We start from the raw sequence: 20,711 nt of genomic DNA, 5'->3' as shown, positions 1-20,711 counted from the left end.
AATTCCCATAAAAATATCCCGAGGCGCTGTGAATGTATTAACAGAATCATAAACAATCGGGTTGCTCGCTTATAGCAAGAATAAACAATCAGAATGGATCGTAGTGATAAAAAAAAATATAAACAAACTGCAGTCTCAACTAACTAAATATTTGGTTGGTCTAAGTATAAGTATATGCTTAATTATATATAAGGTAATATTCTAACACCTTTTCTCACCATCTGAACCCCTTTCTTTTCATTGAGAATTGATGTAGAAAAAATTTGGGAAATAGGAAGGACATTTGCATCCTTCCTTTTTAATATGCGTAAAGCGAATGGCAACAAAGGATGAAGAGGTGATGAAGAGCAAGGACCACAGCAAAACGAGTGAAGAAAACACAAAAAACGAGCAGTTTTTTTGCTGCAGCTGAGCAATTTTCATTAAATACGAAGAAAAGCGGGGAACAATGCGAAGAGTTACCAGTTGATGATGAAGTCGAAGAAGAACAAACGAGATGGGACAATTTTAAGCAACTGCAAAACAAATACGTGACATATTCGTAGCCCCAGCTCACTCACACACATACAGACACACACACAGATACTCACGCACACGGGCGCACATCAAACGCTTTTAATGAAGTAGCAACGCTTTGTTACACATTTCTGCATTATTTTTTCCCCCTGGTTACAGTTTTGGTTGGCTGCTCCCAAAAACCCTTTCCCTTCATCACGCTACTTAACTGCAATATCTTAAGTTTAATTAAAACTTCAATAAAAGAGATTTAGACACCCTAACAAGAGTAAAGACTCATTAATCATGAGAAACCTGTAAAGATAGTTTAATATAAAATTCTAAATTTAAGTACTCAACTTCAAATAGTTTTTCAACTGCAAACCACATCCATCTTGTTAAAATACTATAAAATAATTGTTTCCAAAAGCCAGCAGGCTTTCTTGAATAATGAAAACATAAGTTTTGGCAATGAAATAATTAAATTCCATATGAAAATACCATGTAAATTTATTCTATAATTTCACAGAATTTTTCAGTTGCCCCCAGCAACTTTCCGGTTTTGGTTTTTCGCTCAGGAGTCGTTTTTTTCCTCCATTGCCCGAACTTTTTTGGTTTTGGTTTTGTTTTTGGGATTTTGTCTTTGAATTTTCCTGATGGCACTCATTTCTCTCTATCTTGGGTTATTTTGCTGTATTTAATTTGGCCAACGCTTGAACTTCAATCAGTAAACATAACGTGCACGCATTCTGTGGTCTACTCCGAGCTCCCAGTAGCAATACCAGCGGTACCCCTCCGCATCTGGAGCCACATCCACATCCATGTATCCACATCCACATCCCCCATTGGTTCGCTGCAGGCAGTCAAACAAGGACAGCAGCCACAATCAACTTCAATAACTTAGACACACACGCAGGAAGGAAGAATGGAAGCAGGGGGTCCTGCCGTGCGGAGGGGGGATGAAGGGAAGGAGGGGTGGCAGGACTAGGACTAGGAGTTCCTGCCCCCTGGCATGCATGTTTATATTAGTTACGGGCCACAACAACTAAACGGGAGTGGAAAACTTTGCCCGGCAACTCCGGACGAAGACTTGATTTAAGTTCAGTCAAACACGGTGAAAACTGTTGCCGGCTCTTAGGCGCCTCCGTCTCTGATTGACTAACAACTGATTGGGAGGCGTAAAAAAGAGGCTCCGTTTCCTGGCCAACTGGTACACACACACGGGTAAATACACATGCAGAGTGTCCTTGAGCCTGCCACGTGAAATGATTAAAACACACGCACAAAGGATTGCGCCGCTCGAAACAGAAACATCTTCTTGGGCACCGCAAGCACAGCACTTGGCTCTCTAACCGAAATCCATTCAGCAAACTAAACCAAACCAATTTGAAGTGAAAACCTCAATTCAGAACTCACACACACACACACTTGCACTTGCCAACATCCTTACATCCCAGCCCATCCTTTAGCCATTGATTATAATACGCGCCGGCTCTTAGTCTTTCATCAAGTTTTGCCAGCTCTTGCGGTCGGGAAGTGAATGTGAATGTGTGGCAGTGGCAGTGGAATTAGGAGGTGGAAAGTGTTCGGCGAATCCTGAAGCCGGCGTCTTATATGCAAATTTGATTTAACCCGCACAAAGTGGAATAATAAATACAAATCTCAAACACGATCTATTGGGAAAACTCTTTAGGAAAGCCAGCCGCACAGAAAACAACGCGGGCTTATCGTACACAGAGAAAAACTAGTGCTCAGTTAGTATCAATAAATAATGCAATAAATGAATTGTAAATATATGCTTAAGAATAGTTTTTTAATAATTCAGATGCCAATGAAAGTGTATATATTACTTTTATAAAACTTCAACTTCGGTATATTTCTTTGAAATTTCAAATAAATTACCAGGATAAAATGTTTGCTCTGCACCCCGTTTACTTCCTGATATGTGTGTCCTAAAAATGATGGAAATTTTCACATCCGTTTAATGCGAATACCTGTGACATTACTTTCCATTCCAGTTTTTTTTTTCTTTTCTTTCGCTTCTGCGAAAGGAATATCCATCATTGGAGGGCATTGCGGAGTCGTGGCTGCAAACATTTATGTATATATCTCAGATTCCAGTTTGTTTCTGTATAGAAATTTGATTTTCATAAGCTGACTCACGTGCCACGTCAAATGGCTTATGGATGTGTGTGCGGGCTTGTCGATTTTTGCCTTACCATCCTGGCACGCACGCCCGCATATGCCGCGAGATTGAGTTGGATCCTGGATTCAGGACTCAGGACTCAGGAATCGGGAATCGGGATTCTGGGCTTGGTATTTTCGGGGTGGCCACGCATGAATTAAGCCAAAGATATGTTTGACAGGCAATATTTTCTATACCTAGACACGTCCTCCCACACACACACACACACACACACACACACACACACACTTTTACCTAGGGCACGTAATGCATTTGCATGGCGCCAGCACAATTATGCAGCATGCTTTTAGGGGCAATGGAATATGCTTTTAGCGTCGATGCTGGCCAAAAGGGAACCGAAACAGGTGCGTAATAACACAGCAAATAAAGTATCCGCACTCGAGATTCGAGGTTGTGAATATGCACGAGCAGCAATAGATGGAGCATGCATATGCATTCACAATACAGATGCGGGGATTCAGTTGTCCGAGTGCTGGACTTATCACTCACTTAAACTCAAGCCCCACCTCCACTCAACCCTACTCACCGCCCACCCACTTTTCCCCAAAAGGTAAGCAACTAATCTATACACATATATGTACGTGCATGTATTTTCCACATTCAGGTGACAATTCCCGAGCTGAATGAATGCACACATGCGAATTTAAATGTAGAACGCCTGCCTGCGGGCTGGCAATTTAATTAAGTCTCCAAAAATAACGCCGGCGAGTGCTGAAAATATGATAGATGATGATGAGTGCAATTTCAATTAAAAAACTGCATTTTCAGCCAGCCAGCCACGCCGCGAATGTATTCTATTTTCGCATGCATTCACATTTTGCACATCCACCCACCGAATTCGATTTTAATTTTCTTTTGGTTGCCGCCGCGTTTGGTGGCATACTGCCAAAGGATATTTTAATCCTATGCAAAAAGCAAAAAGGGGGCGTTGCGATTTTATGCCGTGGCAGGCAGCTCAATTAACTGACATTAAGTGACTGGGCGGGGGAAATCTTTGTCGGCATTGAAATCCAATACGTGGCACATAACGAAATACAGTCGGAAAAAGAGGATGTTGATTAGAAAAACATTTCAGCCTATTTATGTTACTTGTTTAGTAATGTGACACCCTAGGACATTATTTATTATTAATATAAAATTTGCTATATATAAATATAAAGTAATATTTGTCAGAACAATTTAAGGAGCGACAGGACATCATCTAAATCATTAGTTCTTTCTTTTTTTTGTTGTATGGAATTTTGTTTACAGCTCAGTATTGCGCAGTAAAAAAATATAGTTTCTTTTTCTCAGAAGGTCAGGACAGCCCTCATTGCAAATAAATACACATTTTCCAGCGTGTAGCACCACCCGCACCACAGCACCACAGCACCACCCGCATCGCACCACCGCAAGGAAACCCAGCGAAAGTGACAGCACAAGTGACATTTCAATGATTTCGCTGTCAGTCAGTCAGTCAGTCAGCCAGTCTGTCGCTCTGTCCTTGCCGTCTGTCATTCAGGCACTCAGTGTCTGAAGAATTCGGGGTCGTGTGGCTGTGCGGATGGGGGCGTGGCAGGAGGTGGGATGAGACAAACGGCTGTCACGCAATGGCGGCTCAAAACAACAACTAAACTGGAATTGGAGGGAGCTGCTGGAAAAGTGCTAACCACAGCAGAACTGCGGGGCAAGAAAACCATCAAACGGCTGTCGAAATGGCAAACGTTGTTTTTATCAGTTTCCAAAAGGCAGCAGTGGCGAAAATAAAACACAAATAGATATATAGCTACCGCTTTTGGTTTTCTTATTCTGGCACAGCAGGCAAAAACTTTTCTGACATGGAAAAATGGAATTTGGGTAGTGGAATGACCAGATCAGCTTTGGCAATTAGTGTTTATTGGCAAGGTCTCCATAAAATATTAAAATACACATTCATTATTTCTATTGATATATATAGATATATATATAGATACTATATAGATATTGATATGCCGCAGCAGGTGGAGCTTCCTCCATATGCTAATTAGTCATTGAGTGGCTTTGATCCCCTGTAAGCGGCTTGTATCGCATGTGAGCTCGTGTATCACTCAGTGCTTTGTGTGTGGGGAAAATCTATGGGAAAATGTATGTAATGTATAGAAAATGTATTAAAAACTAATTAGAAAACAGCCACGGGGCGTGGCACTGGGTGTCTCATTACGGCCATCAGCCAGGTGAAAGTTTTAGTTCAGTTCAATAATTATGGCATGGAAACTGAAGGTGCGAGCAAGTTCGTCCTTTGCTCCCCCTTTTGTTGAATTTATCCATTGGAGTTTCAATTTAAGCTTTTTACAATTAAAGCTTTTTAAAACTATCCACCTTTTTCCAATTTTAATTGTTATAATTCGTTAAAAACTATTTGTTTTGAGCATACTATTTAATAAATAAAAATAGCAAAAAGCCATTTGAGAATGCCTGACTGCATTTATTTTAATTGAATTCATGAACAAATTTTGTGTTTTTTAATCATTAAACAGTTCAAAATGCCAAAAATTCTCTTGTTTCTACAAAGTTTTCCCCACATTTTCAATACGTTTTGTAACCATTTAATGAGCTTTAACTAACTTTTTGCTAAAAGTCTCTTGGAAATTGCTTATGCCACGGAATTTAGAAGAATTTTGTATTTTCATAAAAGTGACAAGCTTCTTAGGCAAACTTATCAAACATCAAAGTACAAATATAGGGCATTTTACAAATAATATATATTTTTATGCAGATTTAATAGTTCACTTTACGTGGTCATGCTAGCTGTCAACTATTTCTCTTATACTTTTATGAAAATAAACAAGCTATATTTTTGCAATTGATGTGAAAACGTAAAACTTTTACAGCACTATTGAAATCTTCTAAGGTCCTTAATAAGTTGATTACTTTTGATTCAACTTAAGCATATAGTTTAGTGCAAAAAGTTTGGCCTTTGCTCCATGAACTCGCTCTTCATCTTGAGTCCTTTTGTTCTGTTTCTTAGTTTCCATTTCAATCATCTTTAGTTGACGCCTTCTGATTTGTCTAATGCAGAGTACACACACACACGCACACAGCTTAAGGACCGCATGGCTATTAGTCGACCGGCAAGGACGACACACATACGCCCCGTTGCCGAGTTTGTCTTTCGAGTTGTGCACTTTCGTTTAATAGACACTCCTCACTTGGTGCCATCCTCCATTCGGCTCGATCTCGTCCTTTTGGCACTGCCTGGCCATATTTTAACTTAATTAACTTGCAACTATTTAAGTGAACAACACAAGTGGCTCGTTTTCGTGTCCTTCGCCCCCCACTAGCTCGCCCAAGGATTTTTCTCATTTCTGGCTGTGTGAGAAATCTGGCTCTCCGGGTCGCCTGCTCCTTGGCACACTCAATGACTACAAATTGCGGTCATCAGAGAAAGCGGAGAAAGGTGTTGCAGGAGGAGCAGAGCCGCCAGAACTAAAGGTAGAAATAGGAAATAGGAGATTTCGTTTGTCACGTTCCAATGGGGAGAACAGGAGAAAGTCGAAAGCCGAGATGGAGAACTAGAGAACTGGAGAACTGGAGAAAGGTGGAGGCAAGACCATCAGTGCCATGTTCTATGAAGCCAAGGCACGTATGGCAGCGGTGCCACTCCCCCATTTACCCGCCCCATCCACTTTTCCGCAAGTTTTCCGCCCGTCGGCTTCTCGTCTTGCCCTTTTTCGCCTGGCGATTGCCACTGCGATTTGTATAAAATTACAATTTCATTTGAAGCCAGAGCCCGTGAATTGAGGTCGATAGAAGGCCTCTATCTCTGACTGTTCGTCTATATATATGTATACATATATATATACATTTCTATATATCCTTCTCTCTTGCTATCGCCATCTCTGTTCTTTCCCAGTGGCTTTTGCTTCTGTAGTATTTATGCCTGGTGAGTGGAGCACATAAGCTATGTGGGATCTCTAAGCTCTTAATCTCTGGTTCCTTGGGCATCTACAATGGTTAAGTATTATTGAATAGACCTCGTATTATATTGATAATTCCTAATTTTTGTCTAAAAATTCAATTATATTGCCATAAAGGAGCATTTCGCAGTCGATCTTGAAGTAATGGCGAAATTAACAGATTTTCATTTCCTTAAGCGCTGATTTTGCTCCGCGGGTGCAGATGCAGTGACTCAAGTCGAATCCACAGCTCATTATGCGACTGCCACCCGACTTTGCCCCCTGTCCAACCCTTACCATTGTCAATTGCAATTCTCTTAATTAGTTTCTGATGCTGGTGCGTTTCTCTGTTTTCCGTACTTGGCTGGGGTCCTTGAGCAACCCGGAATGCCAGGATCCCTGAATCTCGGTCCCCTGGCTGTCCTTCTGCTGTTTTTGGCATTTTCGTTCGACTTTCGGACAGTCGCTGATGTAATTTTCTGCTTGTTACGTTTCATTCGCTCTTTTTTCTCATTTCATTTCATTTTATTTTATTTTATTTTGCCATTTTCAGCTACGAAGGCAGAAGGAAGATGGAGTTTGTTTTGGTTGCTAGGAATTTATTCAAATTGGAATTTAATTGAAATGTTTGTCATTTGGAAGCTTTCCCACACACCCACACACCCACAGTCCCACATGCACTAACATATATATTTTCCACATACAGATATATAGATGTATATGTATCTATAGACATTTACATCTCTCGCTTTTGACTTTTTCCAATTCGTTGCGGTTCCCAATTTTCCCCGTCTCCAATTGTTCTCGGCGGTCTGTTTATTTATTCTGCGGCTTACTTTTCCCACAGCGCTCGCACAGAGCAAGTAATTCTGGAATTTTAAGAATTTTCACTTGAAAATATCTCGGCAAAATACACAGTTCCCTTTCCCCAACAAAAAACTTTTCCCACTTTTGCAGTGTGGCGTAAAAACGAAAGGATATTCCTTCGGGGTTTTGCTTGTCAATGTCTTGCAACTAACCATTTAAAATAAAACGCACACACTTATCGAATATAGCTCTTATGTCAAGTAAATAACTGTATATCGAAAAATATTTAAAATATATTTAAAATTACTATTAGTTTTTATTTCATTTGTCTTTCAGTTCAGCTCAGTTTGGGACTACGATATTAATCTGCGGAAAAGCGCAATTTAATCGCACAATTAATTTCCCAGGGAATTTACAAATTTGTAATTTATATATATTTTTTTTCTGTTTTGTTGTCTCATATCCGTTCAGGACATGTGTTTCGTTTTGTAAGTAGGAAGTGTGAAAATCGTATGGTTAACAATGATTCGAAGCTAGGAAAATCGGTTGGAAAACGGGGAAATGTGCTGGCGAAAGGGGGGAAATGTAGTGATGGGGGGGCGGGGAGTTCCTAGAGTGATGGTGAATCACAATATGCTATAACAGATGCAAAAAAAAAGGGGAGAATAAATATTTCGCCAGCAATCACAACAATAACAACTGCGTGTTCGACGCAGTTTTCTAGCCTAAGGATACTAGTAGTAGTTGCTATTTTTGTTGTTTTAGTCCCTCTTTTTCGGCCTGTAAACCAATTTGCCAAAAGCCCGAACAACAGCAACAATGCAAAATGTTATAAACTGGCCAAAAAAAAAAAAAAAAAAGGAGCATGAGAAATGCAACAGCAACACAAATGCACAATGCACGCCAACACAAACGGCAACAAAAATTGGCATTTGCAAAATTTTTTGCCTACCAAATACATGTATGTATATGTATACATATACATATATATACGTACATACACATACACACGTATATGTATTCCAGCCAAAGAAGAATCAGCAGTGAAAGCTGTGAGTATGAAACATTTTTATAGCGAGCTCGGCTAACGAAATTGAGCTGCCGCAATGCCCACAGAAATATAGTGTGGCATGGCCCAGTGAAAGCACCACCCAACCAACCCCCCACACCCCCCTCTATGGCGATTTTGGCCCAGCGGCTATGCACCACCACCCACTCGAAAAACCACCCACTGCCAAGCTTCTGCAACATAAACCAAAAAATGCAGTCAATACAAATATAAATAACTGGCAGGGGCAAACAATCAAAAGCATTTTAACCCTCCTCGCAGCAGAGCCACGCCCACCGCCCCCTCGAGCACACACACACACACACGCACACATCGCGTGTAGGTGTGCTTGTGTAATATATGGAAACGAATTTTCGGCGTGATTGCATCGCGAATACACGGCGTATACGTAATGCATTTGCAAAATATAAAATGCATCATGCACCTCGCAATTTTGCAACGGGCAGCCTTAATGAACATGCAAAGGAGCTGGAAACTTTAGCTCAATGGAAATATTTTGTGGTGGCCAAATTGGATTTTTTTTTTTTTTGGATTTGGGCGCGACTTGTTGAAAATGCAATCTGATTTATAACCGCTCCCAACGACATAGCGCTTTAGTGCAGATTGAAATAGAAATGAAAACGGATTAGGCTATCGACCAACGGCTTCTGTTCATAAAAGTGTTTGCTCATTTCATCAGCAAATGCCTGGGAAAGGCTGGGAAATTCTGGGCCCCGGCCCCGAGAAATCAAATCAGCGCAGTCAGGCACGTTTCCACGGGCCATTAGCCATTAGCCATCTCCGTTTGTCCAACCAGCCACGCCTCCTCCGCTCGCCGGGCGAAGGGCAACCCCATCGTTTTTCGTGGAAAACCCACGGAAAACCCATGGCAAAACCCACGGAAAAACCGAGGAAAACCCCATCCAACACGTTCGCCTGTTTGTTTAAATTTGGCAGAAGCTGAGAGCGGCGCGATCATTTGACCATTTCGGTTTTGTGTACTTTATGCCTTCTCCACGTGCCCGGACCGCTTTTCCCAAAAATTGAAAAACTGGTAATAATATTGTGGTAATATCATTTCGCAATTTAGTTTTGCCCACAGACACGAATTCTCGCACAACAATGGTAGCTAACCGAAAAACTAATTTCATCTATACGTACGTATTGTATACATATGCATGTACATATGTGTTCGATGAGTTTGCTGCAATATTCGGTGCGAAAATTCGGTCAGGATTGGGAAAATTGCAAATTAAATTATTGCGCACAGAGCGGCATCCACAGCTCAGTTGGCTCAGCACAAAAATATGAAAATAAATATTAGTACTGAGATCTTACAATTTTCCAGAGCATTAAATTTCACTTAGCATACAGAAGGTAAAGGCACAGTAAAAAAAAAGAAGAAAAACCCCGAAATGGAGACGAGAGCAAACGGCGAGTGGAAAAATAGTTTTCCCCATCGCGAAGTGCAGCTCGTTAAGCGTCTGAATCTCGACCAGCCCCTGACAGGCGCTACAGATAGTGGGCCAGGATGAAGGAAAACGGATGAAGGTGGCGGGATGCGGCGGGGGAAAATTGGGCAAGTAGTTCATGGAGCAATACGAGCCTCGGGGCACACACCCTTTGAAATTGGTGGGGGTTAAATACTCATCATATATATGCACTTTGCTTGTATTATTATAATTAAAGCAGCACATAAAATTCTTGATTTTTAATATTATGTGCACCTTAGGAGCTGAGATGAGAATTGCTTTTGTGAATGTTCCATTGAGAACATTCGTATATTCAACACCTAATTGAAATTTTAGTAGAAACTAAAGATATAGCGCCATCTATCTCTTAGAATTCCTACTATTCAAGTTCGAAAATGAGAAAAGGGTAAGGGTATAGCATCTTCGATCTGGCCAACCTGCTTTTGGCCAACTAAAATAAGTGGCTTAGCTGGAGCATCGCTGAAGTGCACGACAGTTTTGTGGGGCTTTAAGTGGTCGGATGGCCAAGGTGGCCACACCACGAAAGTTTCGAGGCTAAATTTACCTTTTGTGTTAATTCCGGCTGCAGTTACCTTGGCGTCTTGCGCTCGTCCTCCTCTCGCTTTATTTTATTTTATTTTTTTCACCTGCAAATGGAAGATGGGAAAACAGAAATCAAATATTTGCCATATTAGCTTTTTTATTTTCACCCAAAGAGGGCGCCACTTCGAGTGGCCTTGCTGTCGACTGGGGGGGTCTGAAAACTCATTAGGAACGTCGTGCACATTAAAGACATTGCAAATGATATTTACATATTTTATTTCGCAGCGCCTTTATTTACGCAGCATTCCAAATAGAAACAGGGGGCCTTTCATTAACATTCGGCTATTTGTGTGTCATCAGATGAACCGACCAGGGATGTAATTATTCTTTAGGCCCCAAGAAAAAGCCGTAAACAAATTTTTGGCGCTGTCGAAAGTCCCCGGGGATGAATTCATTTCAAGACGTTTTCTTTATCTTCATTTTTCTGACTTCTTTTGGGCAGGTGCTTTTTGTTTTGTTGTCCCAGCTACATCAGGCACATAAACGCACCTTATATATGTACATATATATATACGATGTATATGTATGTGGCCTTATAGAGTATGCTTGTACATTCAAAATATCTCTGCAGATCTGTTGTTGTTCCTGGTGGCTTTGTTGCTTGTTGGCTTGTTGCAGCCGAAAGATAACAGCAGCTCATGGGTGGAGTGGGGGTGGTGCGATGTCCTTGCCAGGATACCCAGTCACCTGGGAGCCGAGGACAATACAATACAGATCCTATCGCCGACTGGGGAGCGGGAAACGGCGAGGAGAGTTCATTGGGTGACGATGACAGCAAATTGCATTAAATGAACTAGAAGAATGCCTCCAGGCGAGACTGATTGGAGACCTGCCGAGCCATTCAAATGTAAAACAGTAAGTGAGCAGAAGAGCCTCCCGCGCACTGCGATGCTCCTGGGACAAGAATAAAAGGAGTTTTGCGAGGGAAAACATCTACCAGGCAAAACGCAATCCCTTTCGGGTTGAATCCTAACTAGTTGGGACTACCTACTCAGCGAATAATTAGGGTCCTTCCGCTTTCCGCTTGTTGCCACATTTTTCAGGTTCGATTGGGAATTAAATTATATGTTCGACAAAGAATAGCATTTCATATTTGGACAAATATATCTTATGGTTAACTGTTTATTTTTGGACGGACTTTCAGAAAGCCTGTGTTAGCCCACAAATATGTTACTACGAAGGATTCTATTATCATAAATCGGCTAAAAATTGTCTTAGAGCTCTTAATATGACTGATTTACACAACTAATTAGCACTACTAACGATTCCTATCATTTTTTTGACCCTTCGGTAATTTAATGTTTTGGTCATTTTTCGCATTTTTTTTAAAAGGGGTAACATCATCAAAATTTTAAAAAAATGCCAAAAAATTAAAATTTTAAAGTTGGAGTCCAGAAAGATTAGAAATTTAATACCGAGCTCAACGAGGTATGACATTCCATTTTTGGACTATTATTTCCGATTTTATGGAGAAAAAACTGAATATTTTTATACGGAAAATGAGAAAAAGACTTTTACCAAATAGTTGATTTCTTGGATGCCGTCTTTAATCACAACTTGGCTAAAAATGACCACACAGCTAAAAGAATAATATTTTTGTGCAAATAATAACCAATTCTTATGATCCCTATGATTTTTTGGGAGCCAAGGGTAAAATACATTTTTTTTAATTTTTCGCATATTTTTATAAGGGGTAACATCATCAAATTTTTAAAAAAATGCCAAAAAATTAAAATTTTAAAGTTGGAATCCAGAAAGATTAGAAATTAAATACCGAGCTCAACGAGGTATGACATTTTATTTTTGGACTATTATTTCCAATTTTATGGAGAAAAAACTGAATATTTTTATACGGAAAATGAGAAAAAGACTTTTACCAAATAGTTGATTTCTTGGATGCCGTCTTTAATCACAACTTGGCTAAAAATGACCACACAGCTAAAATAATAACATTTTTGTGCAGATAATAACCAATTCTAATGATCCCTATCATTATTTGGGAGCCTAGAGAAAAAAAATTTTTAGGTAATTTTTTGCATTTTTAAAAAAAATTTAGTTTAAAAATGGGAATCTGTTATTAAACCATTATTTCCAATGCTTTGGTATAAAAAATTATTTTTTTTTTGAGGAAAATCATTCGGTCATTTAAAATATAAATATTTCGTTTGAATATATTAACTTCTGTGCGAGTTTATATCAAATATAGAGGTCTTCAGAATTAATGTATTCCGCCACGCCACAGAAAACTAAATCAAATCGTCAAGCAGATGAAACCGATTTGATGAGCTTTCCCTGGGAATGTATCCCGGTTGGAGGAGACTGTCGTTTTATTCGGCACTTGGCCACCAGGCAACCACAATGTTTCCCTGGCAACTAAGCAAGTGCTGGGCCAAGTAAATGTGCTCCGAAAACCATCCTTAATATCCGTCTGCCATCTTTACTGCCCACATATGAACCCAAGTCAACTCAACGAAATCCTAGCTGAAGGACCCCCGCCCAGACATTAACCGCAACATTTTCGTCCTGTCAGCAAATTTCGGGAACAAACATCGTTTATACTTCTGCATTGGTCATGTTCATATATGCCACCAGAATCCAGAATCCAGAATCCAGAAACGAGAAACCGAAAACCCATCCAGCCCGCAAATTGTCACTGCTGCTGGCTAATCAATTCTTCGGCTTCAGTTTCAGACTCCAGAGTCTGACTGCTCTGATGTGACCAGTTTTTGGTGTTGGCGCTCAGCCTGTGGTTTTTCTTCGTATTTGATTTAGAAATTTGCAGGTAATGAAGCTGTTTAATGTCTTGGCCAGAAGCGGAGGAGGCTGCAGCGGCGAGAGTCCTGCGGCTAGCCACTCTCAACTAAGTTGGCCCTTTCCGTTTCAGGCGGAGCAACTGTGTGGAACGCAGACATTGTGGTTTGGGTGAATCACTTCTCTGATCCTGGCTGTGCTGCTCCTTTGCCATTGATGTCATAAGTAGCGATGGAGGCCATAAACTAACGCGGCATACCATATCTGCTTGGGTTGGGTTCTGCGTTTCACAAATGCGGTTGTGTGTCACTCACATGCCAGAGTCCTTAGGACGAAGGGCGTCCCGCCTTCTTGTTGATTAAATTTTAAAGACAATTTTCCGATTGAGCGAGCCCAAAGCAATTATCCTTTCCATTCGAAGGACGAGAAATCGCCGAGTTGCTCGGATTACTCGCCGAAAGTTGATACACCAATTGTCATTGGGTGTGTGCGTGAGTGTGTGAGCGAGTTGCAACTGGCAACTTTCGCCTCGAATTCATTTGCAATTAAACGCATAAACATTTTAATTATGCCAAAGCTTCGTCCGGGAAAGTTTTAACCCCCCTAGCCCGCCACTTTCTTTGTTTGCCAAGTTTTTGGCGCACATGCATAATGAAAACTTTCCACGGCATTGTCAGTGCAAGGCAAAAGTCGACTCAGCAAAAGTCTGGCTATCAATTTGTTTGTTTGGCCTTTTGTCGGTGGGAGGCGGGTGGCGAGTGGCGAGTGGCGGGCTGGGTGGGCAGGTGGGGGGCGTGGCACAGGCGGTACAGGTGGGGCTACTAAGCCGCAGCAGCTTAGGCAGCAGCTTAATGAATTTACATAACGCACACACAAATCAAAAGCCAAAAAGGAAACGGGTGGGGCACCCCATCCACATTGAGAACTCAACTTTTGCCACCGCAAGCGGGCTAATCAGCTTGGGGAGAAAGTTTTGGGCGAAATTATGCGAGTTTTCTGTTATTAAAAGGCAACCTTAGAAGTCAAAGCCTTAGAAAAATGCGCAATAAATAAAAATCAAATGCAAACGTGAACAGGAAATAAATGAGAAACTTTCCTTAGCCCAGGAGCAAGGCATTCATCAATGACAAACTGGTGGCAGGATCAAGCTGCTGCCTTCAATTGATGACAATGAGCAGCGAAATTGAATTGAAAATTAATGTTAAAATTAAAATGAAAAATGGTGGATATCGAAAAGGAGAGTACGCGCAGGCGGCATATGTACATGCAGCCCCACTGAGTTGACATATTTTCATTAAGACACCCGAAATCAATTGAGGAACTCCTCCTCCTTCACATATTTATGCGGGCAGGCAATCATTTACAGGAATCAACTACATTTGGGCGCCAGTGATATATGAAGAGTCGTCTACCAATTATTAGCTGACCCCACAACGGCCAACAACAGACAATTGGCCAACATTTTAGTGGGCGAGAGGGGCAGTTGTGTGTTTTCCAACCCATCGGACCTTGGCAATAAAATTAAAAGTCGCAACCGCCGAAAAGGACCTCTTTGCGATGGGAAATGGCAAAGGTTTTTCTTCCACTGCTATTTATGGTCATGTGTTTTTCGTGTGTGTGAGTGTTTCTGTGTGTGTGTGTGTGTGTTGGTGTGTCTGCTCACTCACACATACCCGGCTAAAAGTTAAATTTATTGCCCCAACCCCTCACCCTTTTTTCAGGGTATATATCTCGTGTTTGTCTTGCGCTTTTGTTTTCGCCTCGTTCCTTTTCTTGGTTTCTCGATTCTGTTTTTCCACTCCGGTACAGATTTTCCCCAAAAAAAAAAGGAGAAAACTCACCCCTTCAGTGCCTTACTTCTGCCACTGCATTTATTTCACTTGATTTTCAAACAAAATTTATAAGTTGCGCGTCGCGTCGTTTATTTTGTTTTAATAGCAAAGCAATTTCAAATATAAAGACATTACCCAGCGGAACAAGAACGTGTGCTAGCAGCATTCGAGTGTATGTGTATGAGTGTGTGTGTGTGTGTGTGTGCCCAACAGAGGGTTGCCAAGGCCTGAAAGCATCCTGCAGTATAGTATTTTTGGGCCAGGTTAGCTCGTTTCGCTGGCACTGGAGGCGAAAGTTAAGCAAAGAATTTTGGCAAGGACAAGGAATGTGAATTTGGCATGGAATAGGGGGGCTTGAAAATGGAACGAGCGATGCAGAATAACTCTGCTAAGAACTCTTTTCGAAAACGAATCGAAAATATTGATATAAGTGCCTCTTAAAATAGATTACAATAATTGAAGAGCACTGAGGGCGAACTTTTCCCCTCCTTCCATTGTGAACTTCTCGCCAGCTGCTGACCCCATGACCTCTTTTGCGATTGTGAGAAGCGCGGCGGAGGGCGTAGTTCATAATTGCCGTTTCAAGAGCATCGCAGTTCGCAGTTCTCAGTTCGTAATTGTTCTTCGACCAGAATCGAATCGAATCGAATCGAATGGAATGGAATCCTTGCTGTGTGCAAGGACTTCTTTTGAGTCCTGGCTGCGATACGTGCGTGTAGTGTGACCAGCTGTTGTCTCCGCCAAGTTCGATAACAATCACAAATGGCTTGTTACAATAACTACAGGCTGCGTCTTTTGCGAATGGGACCTTATCAGTTACGGCAAAGTCAATTTACCATAGGGGGCCAACACATGTCCGGGTTCGCACGATTCAATATTAATAAACACTTAAGCCGTGGGTTAGGGACAGGGATAGTCGACCGCAATACAATGTCCTCGAATCGGTTTGCCCGGGATGTGGCCAAATGCCCGGGCGACACATGTGACTTAAAATGAATGGCATCGTTTGCGGATGACAGGCGAGGAGCACGGCCAAGGAGCCATCAGGAAGCAGAGGAGCGGGAGCAGAAGCCTTGTTGCCAGATATTAAATTCACCCAGCCTGCCAGACAGTTGCCAAATAATGCGTATTTCATTAGAGTCCAAACAAAAGCGGCGACAATATAGCACAGGGCAGACCACCCACAGCACTCTGGAATCGATTCAAGGAGGTGTTGCGGATAGGTCTATTTTTCACTCAGCCTAATGAGATGTTCTTATGGCCCATTCATCTTCATCCATCTTCCATTCGCCGCACCAACTGGATACGGCGTTCTTTTATGAATTATGGTAGATAATGTTCGACAATAGTCATCAAATCGAAATGACAACTTTCATAAACGCCACTATTTCCCGAAATTTCCAGAGTTCATCAAGAACAAAGCGGCAAAAGGCGAGCGACATAATCCAAATACCATTTGAACGTCTTTTCATTGCTTTTCTTTGTTTTTTCAAAAGCACTCACATTACATTCCAAGGTAAAGTAAGCCACTTGGTGGAATGGCATCAGCTTAGACTTTTGGATACTTGAACCCGTCAGAGAATCAAGTATCTTTTGGACACCAGTGAAATCCAGCATTAAGCTCTTGGAAGCTTCAGTTCAGACCAACAGAAATTTTATATACCATAAAAATATCAAATAAAAATGCCTCAGAAGCATCGCCTTGACAATTTTAAGCTTTTATCATTTTCAATGGGTCTCTGCGTTTTTATACTTCTATTATGCTGGCATGTCTACGAATATGTGTGCTTTTAAAAACCCATCAAAAACGAGGAACTCCAATGCGAAATGTTTCATTTTTTAATTGGAAATATGTATAAACAAAAGGAAATATATAGGCAAATATCATACTATATTGCACTGCTTAAAATTTGTAAAATTTTCCACGGGGAATATGAAAACAATAGGAAAATTTGCCGCTTTGCCACGTGTAATCTCACCTTTTTAAGGCCCATAGTTGGCAGTCGAACAACGTGCGGATTAATCAGTGTTAGCCACAGCCAATTTGGCTTTTAAGAATTGCAATGCGTACGCATTGTAGGGAATCTTGTGGGAAATTAAACTGCAGCACCCCCTACCCGTCCGGCAAGAGGATATCGTTGGTTTTCGTTGGTGTCTGTCGACAGCCCATAAGCCCGCCCGATTTGGCCCCGATTCCATTGGGGAAACTCGCTACCAATTTTGCCAGAGTGCTGGCTCCCAGTTGGGATGAAGGCCATCCATTGTTGCCCCGAAAGCAAAAGGGGAATAGCAAACGCAAAAGCAAGAGCTGGAGCGAGAACAAGAGCTGGGGTGCTGATCATGGGGGATGTAGATACAAGCAGGGGTGCAAAATTAATTATACACGCATGCATAGACAAAGGATGTGAGGGAGCAGGAGCAGGGAAGGGGCAGGACCTGGAGCAGAGGGAGGACACCTCATAATAATCACTGGTGGCATGTGCTAATACGATAATGGGCAACCAGTTGGCAGATTCCACATCCCCCCGGGATGTTTTCCCCTTTTTTTTCCTTTTTCGCTATCTGTTTTATTACCTTTTTGCCATTTATTTATTACCACTAAGAACACACACCATACACCATTCACCATACACCATACAGCACACACCACACACTTATACATACACACACAATCCATGTTTCACATACACAGCACATCCGGTACGCCCACTCGTGTGCTCCGCCGCCTCCACCCCACCAACACCATCGCACTTTCAGGCTCCATAAACAAATATATTAAATTTTAATGCTTAATTTATGTGCAGATTAATTTCGTACATTTTTCGAGGCGCAGATTAGTTTTTTCCGCTCTTTCCACCTCCGCCACCGTGAAACGTAAGTAGGGGCGTGGCATTTCCTCTTAAACGTTTGCTAAATTAATTTTGCTTGGATTTCTTGTTTAATGCGTTCAAGAAATGCGGCACGAAAAATCATTCAGAAGATCAATTGCATATTAAGGCGACTCAATGGTATATACTATATATAAATGCGGACAGGAATTATATAAATACATATCATTTAATTTTAGAAATATTTTTTGTTTTTGGGCCGTGTTTTGCAGCTTATAACAATGCAAGAGAATTTTAATCATTCGTTGGCCATTTCCCCAAATAATATTGACAACTCTAAGAAATTCTAGAGAAAAAATATGTAAGGTACAGGATGCACGTTAATAGTATGCGATTTACTTAATGAGTCTAATCTTCGACATCGGAGACCTGAGCGCGACAAGTCTTCGGATTGTGCTGCTCCCCCTGGGAATCATAGTCATCGGAGTAGAAAGATAGGTAGTTCGACTCCATACTGTCATCGGTCTCCTTGCCATCGGAATCATCGCCGCTTTCCAGCGCACCTTTGTCGCAGGCGATGGTCTGATCCACATCAGACTCATGCGATGGCACGTTGTCATTATCCGGATCGCTACCATCTTCAGAGGAGATCGAAATTGATTTACCATTGATAAGCTTCGGCTCCGAATCCCCGCCAGCCATGGCTGCTTCCTCATTGTTTCTGGAGAGCATCACTTGCACCTTCTTATTGCGAGGACGAACACGATTGCGCGGCTTTTTGCGCTTCTTGGCCACCAACTTAATGGACTCTTCAGATTCTGGCTTTTTGTCGGAAAAAGGTTCCGGATTGGATGGCATGGGTGCCTTGGATGGCATGGGTGCTTTGGGCGCCTTGGCCACTTTCGATGGGCAAGCTGTTGGCGACTTGCGCACGAAATCGCCACTAACAACTAAAATGCCATTGGCAGCGGTGCACTGAACCCTCGGCATGATTACCACAACCTCACTGGAATCGGTGAACTTGATGGTCATCTCCTGGATTCCGCTGAGATCCTTCAACGGTAACTTGCCCAATGTGGCCTGCACGCGCTTCTCATCGGCCGCAGACGAGGATGGGATGTTCTTGTGCTTGCGGCGCATAGATCCCTTGCCACCGATGCGCACCACGTCCTCCATTTTCTTAAGCTTGTTGAAGTCCATAACTCGAAATGCTCAAAAGTAATATCCACTCGGAGATGTGAATCAACTAGACAGCAAAGTCATCGTCTTCCTCTTTGAGTTTTTGACATGTATTAAAAGGGCTGCCAGGGCTCTGTCATGCCCATTCAGATAGAAACTCTAGACTCGAAAATTCTTATTATGTTCGGCTGGCATAATAAGTAGTAGTTCTTTTATTTCACAATAAATTATGCAATTAACAGCTCTTGAAATTTGTAGCTTCAGTAGAATATTGTCAAGTAAATTAATTTTTTTATTTATAATAGATATTCGATTATTTTTAGCTACAATTATTTTTAGCCGATTAATCATTCTTTGGCCATTTCCCCAAAAAAAATTTGACAACTCTATGCGAAAGAGAACATAAAATAATGACTGGCAAAAACGTAACGCAGCGTTCTTGTAAGATAAGCATTTGATGAAAATTTTCGGTACAATAAATAAACATGTTTTAGAAGCAGTTCCGAAAAAATTTTCAGAAAATACATTTGAAGTATGCATGTATTTAGTATGCGATTTATTTAGAAAATTGGTACAAGTGTATCAACAAATGAGCATGTCTAATCTTCGTCCTCGGAGACCTATGCGCGTTAAATCTTCGGATTAACCTGCTTCGCAGGACCATAGTAATCGGAGTAGAAAATTGGTAGTTTCACTCCTCACTGTCATCGTCCTCCTTGCCATCGGAATCATCGCCGCTTTCCAGCGAATCTTTGTCGCAGACGATGGTCACATCAGACTCATCCGATGGCACGTTGTCATTATCCGTATCGCTACCATCTTCAGAGGAGATCGAATTTGATTTACCATTGCTAAGCTTCGGTTCCGAATCCCCGCCAGCCATGGCCGCTTCTTCATCGTTTTTGATGAGCATCATTTGCACCTTCTTGTTGCGAGGACGAACACGATTGCGCGGCTTCTTGGGCTTCTTGGCCACCACCTTAATGGAGTCCTCTGATTCTGGCTTGGGTGGATTGGGTGGCTTGGGTGCCTTGGCCACTTTCGATGCGCCAGCTGTTGACGACTTGCGCACGATATCGCCACTAACCACGAAAAAAGCATTGTGATTGTGATTGATGCCCCGAACCTTGGGCATGGTAAACACAACCTCACTGGAATCGGTGAACTCGATGGCCACCTCATGGATACTGGTGAGCTCATTCAACGGTAACTTGGACAATTCGGCCTGCACGCGCCTTTCAGTGGCCGCAGCCGATGGGACCGATCCCTTGCCGCCAATGCGAAACGCCTCCTCTATTTTCTTCAGCTTGTTGAAATCCATAGTTCCGTTGAGAAATCCTATCAACTTGTATGTGTAAAGTGCGTGGAAAAGAATTTTCTCGAAGTGCTCACCTTGGAAATGCTGTGCCTTGCAAATAGTTAAGTAATATCCGCTCGAAGATGTGAATCAACTAATGTCCTCACGCCAAATAAGAAATGGTATTGGTAGACTGCAAAGTTATCGACTTCTTTGAGTTTGTGACGCGTGGTAAAAGGGTTGCCAGATCTTTGTCATGCCCTTGCAGATGGGAACCCT

The 20,711-nt window shown here is 41.8% G+C and overlaps 3 protein-coding genes across 5 annotated transcripts in view; all 3 read right to left on the bottom strand.

Annotated features, from left to right (window-relative positions):
• LOC117147010 (zwei Ig domain protein zig-8) overlaps positions 1-20,711 on the bottom strand; it is a 133,495-nt gene that overhangs the window by 56,392 nt on the left and 56,392 nt on the right. For 2 of the 3 annotated variants that reach the window (XM_033313693.1, XM_033313694.1), the window contains one exon: positions 10,508-10,589. The exons of the other annotated variant lie outside the window; for it this stretch is intronic. The gene's annotated coding sequence lies outside the window, so the exon portion shown is untranslated. The remainder of the gene's footprint in view (positions 1-10,507; positions 10,590-20,711) is intronic. 3 annotated transcript variants of the gene reach the window in all.
• LOC117147011 (transcription factor BTF3 homolog 4-like) lies at positions 18,187-19,220 on the bottom strand. The gene is made up of 2 exons (XM_033313696.1): positions 18,356-19,220; positions 18,187-18,302 (listed from the first exon to the last, which is right to left on the bottom strand). Exon 1 carries the CDS (start codon positions 19,154-19,156, stop codon positions 18,365-18,367), a length of 792 nt encoding a protein of 263 aa, XP_033169587.1. The 5' UTR covers positions 19,157-19,220; the 3' UTR covers positions 18,187-18,302; positions 18,356-18,364.
• Positions 19,658-20,610, bottom strand: LOC117147012. The gene is made up of 2 exons (XM_033313697.1): positions 20,528-20,610; positions 19,658-20,473 (listed from the first exon to the last, which is right to left on the bottom strand). The coding sequence occupies exon 2, from the start codon at positions 20,454-20,456 to the stop codon at positions 19,827-19,829; it is 630 nt and encodes a 209-aa protein (XP_033169588.1). The 5' UTR covers positions 20,457-20,473; positions 20,528-20,610; the 3' UTR covers positions 19,658-19,826.

The sequence above is a fragment of the Drosophila mauritiana genome, chromosome X, assembly GCF_004382145.1.
Source record: "Drosophila mauritiana strain mau12 chromosome X, ASM438214v1, whole genome shotgun sequence".
Lineage (NCBI taxonomy): Eukaryota > Metazoa > Arthropoda > Insecta > Diptera > Drosophilidae > Drosophila > Drosophila mauritiana.
The sequence above is the reverse complement of the archived record's forward strand: the minus strand, read 5'-3'. Positions and strand labels throughout refer to the sequence as shown.